Below are 2,572 nucleotides of genomic sequence, written 5' to 3'. Positions count from 1 at the left end.
TCGGCGATAAAATGAGGAAAATTTATAAAGGAAAACCAAATAGGGACGTTGAAATATGTTGACGAGACAATACGAGGGGTATTATATTGAGATTTTACGGTATTTTGAAACGAAAATGTTCAATATAAAGTCAAAAAGCGTAACTTTAATTAAATAAACCATTTAAGTTGTGTTACATACGTTGACTGATCCTTTGAAAGTTAACCAACACTAACGATTTATAAAGAAAATTAAATCGGAAAATGCGTTGAATACGGGCTTTTACTATGGTGTGCGTTGGAGCTTCAAAACTAATATACTCGTTGCCAACAGCGTGCATACTACCGTATATGCCGTTTAAATCCATTCATTCTTTTTATACGGTATTTAGTCTACTCAACTCAAGGGAATCAAAAAAGGTTATGAATTATTACATCGAAGTTTGAAATATTTATAAGTGTTAAAGAATTATTAGATAACCGGACATGATCGCTCTTAATTTTCATTGCTCATGATTGAGCAATTGTGATCACTGTTACAGGTTGTCAGAGGCCAACCGACATATGCAGGAGGTCGGGTGTGAAGTTAAATGCCAGCTTCACTGAACAGTTCATCACTTCACCAGGATTTACTGATAACTACGCTAAGTATGTATGACTATTGTTTCAGTCAAAAGAGGTCGAATATTTGTTTTAAACACACATGCTTTATGGTCCCTCGGAATTTCCTTATTGAATTTTGATCGCTAGGCCCGTATGGCTGAAACAGTGTATGTGTAGTTTTAGTTTATTGTTGTGGCCGCTGTTACACAGCTACTTAAGAGATATAAGGTCAATACAAACATAATAAAATTTCTACTTTGCACTATTTAACTAGCTAAACTAATCTATGACAAAAGTCTGAATTGGTTTCTATTACAATTGTCTGAACTGCTCTCATATGATAGGTTTCTAAATATTTTTGTTTGACAGCGATCGGATTTGTTTTTTGAAAGAACGTTATCTGATTGTATTACCTTGACAGTTATCTGATAGTTTTTGTGATAGTCATCTGAAATTATTTATAACAGTATTATGAATTGTTCTTGTTTGTCAGTCGTCCTCATAATTGCAGTTATTCATACGATTCAGTATGGCAGGTGTTCGAAATGTTTTGCATGATAACAATAAGTTTTTTCTAACATTTCTGATATGGTAGCTAGGCAGATTATTGATTATTTACACATTATCTTTTATTACTGTTATTCAAACTATGTTTATATGCCAGTGATCTGAACTGCTATTGCATAATTCGGAACCCTGCTGGTTGCGGACAAATACGTATTGATGTCAAACTGCTTGACTTAGAACTGAGGTACGACAAACTTCAACTTCGATACGGTATGTCTAGCCCGTTTGTTAAACCTATTCATTAAAATATAACCACTTACTAACAAAACCTAAATAACTAATGCATAAAACAACAATGTCCATATATCAATTGTATATGTCGGGTGGTCGGGTGGCGCAGCGGATAACGCACTCGCCTTTCACCAAGGCGGCCGGGGATCGATTCCCCGATCGGACGTGAACAGGTATGAGGTCACCTGCCCGACCACTTTGGGTTTTCCAGGGTACTCCGATATCCCCAAACATTAAGATCCCTGCGCGGTTACATTCGGGCACACAAGAGAGAATAATATAAGTTATATAACTTGTTTCATAACTGTTTTAAAATGAATATTTTTTATCTATATTTATGTTAAATGGGATTCCACTAAAAACAATTATGAAAAAGTAGGAATAAATACAATTTAATTTTCCCATGTATATTGAAAAGAGTTCGTACCTATAGATTACTTAAAAGGTATTTCTAAAAATTATACGAAACAGCAAATTAGTACGGTTAGTTCAGTTATAAAAAAACCATTATTATTAGATTGTTGACAAATTGTCTATGCCTTTCCTCTATCCTTTTAATGGTACGCAATAAATACTTGTATACTGATAATTTCTTAGTAAATTTCATAGTCTCTCTTTGTTGTTGCTGTGTAGGTTCGTCAAGCACAGAAAAGTACGTTGTGACTACATCGGAACATATAATACCAAGTGAGAGTGTTACAATCAGGTTTACATCTGATGGCAGTAACACACATTCCGGTTTTATACTTTCATATTCTATCACAGGTATTCAGACGTTTCAACATTAACATTGCATGATCACATTATGTACCTGCATGACGGAAATGACAGTCATAGCATTTTTGATATAGTCTATCATATGTATATATCAAGGATAGAGAAAATTCACCATTGGTTGTACAATTTAATTTAAACAGAACCTTTGAGTCAAATTCTTAGCCCAATGGTAATTTCTATACCCAACTACCTACATACAAGTGTTCTCTCTGCTTTCATCTCTTATCGGGATTTCGATAATATGCAGAAATAACGTCATCTAAAGTGGAAAGAGGAATACTTTTATGATTTCAAACTTTGTAACACTAACATTTTATCGCACAGCTTCCAAGCTACCCAATTGATTTTATGGTATCATTGACGAAATATTAGATGTTGTACCCTTCATTATTCGGTGGTATTCATTCTGGAATTTT

At 34.1% G+C, this 2,572-nt stretch overlaps 1 protein-coding gene across 1 annotated transcript in view; it reads left to right on the top strand.

Annotated features, from left to right (window-relative positions):
- The window catches only part of LOC110453982 (CUB and sushi domain-containing protein 3-like), a gene marked incomplete at its 3' end in the record, with an annotated part of 15,781 nt that extends 13,637 nt beyond the window's left edge, over positions 1-2,144 (top strand). Inside the window, exon 4 of the mRNA XM_021503246.1 lies at positions 2,013-2,144. Coding sequence (XP_021358921.1) covers positions 2,013-2,144 — 132 coding nt within the window. The remainder of the gene's footprint in view (positions 1-2,012) is intronic.
- Positions 2,145-2,572: the final 428 nt, after the last annotated feature.

The sequence above is a fragment of the Mizuhopecten yessoensis genome, unplaced genomic scaffold (assembly GCF_002113885.1).
Source record: "Mizuhopecten yessoensis strain PY_sf001 unplaced genomic scaffold, ASM211388v2 scaffold7585, whole genome shotgun sequence".
In the NCBI taxonomy this organism is placed as follows: domain Eukaryota; kingdom Metazoa; phylum Mollusca; class Bivalvia; order Pectinida; family Pectinidae; genus Mizuhopecten; species Mizuhopecten yessoensis.
Note: the sequence above shows the minus strand (reverse complement) of the source record. Positions and strands in the feature narration are given on the sequence as shown.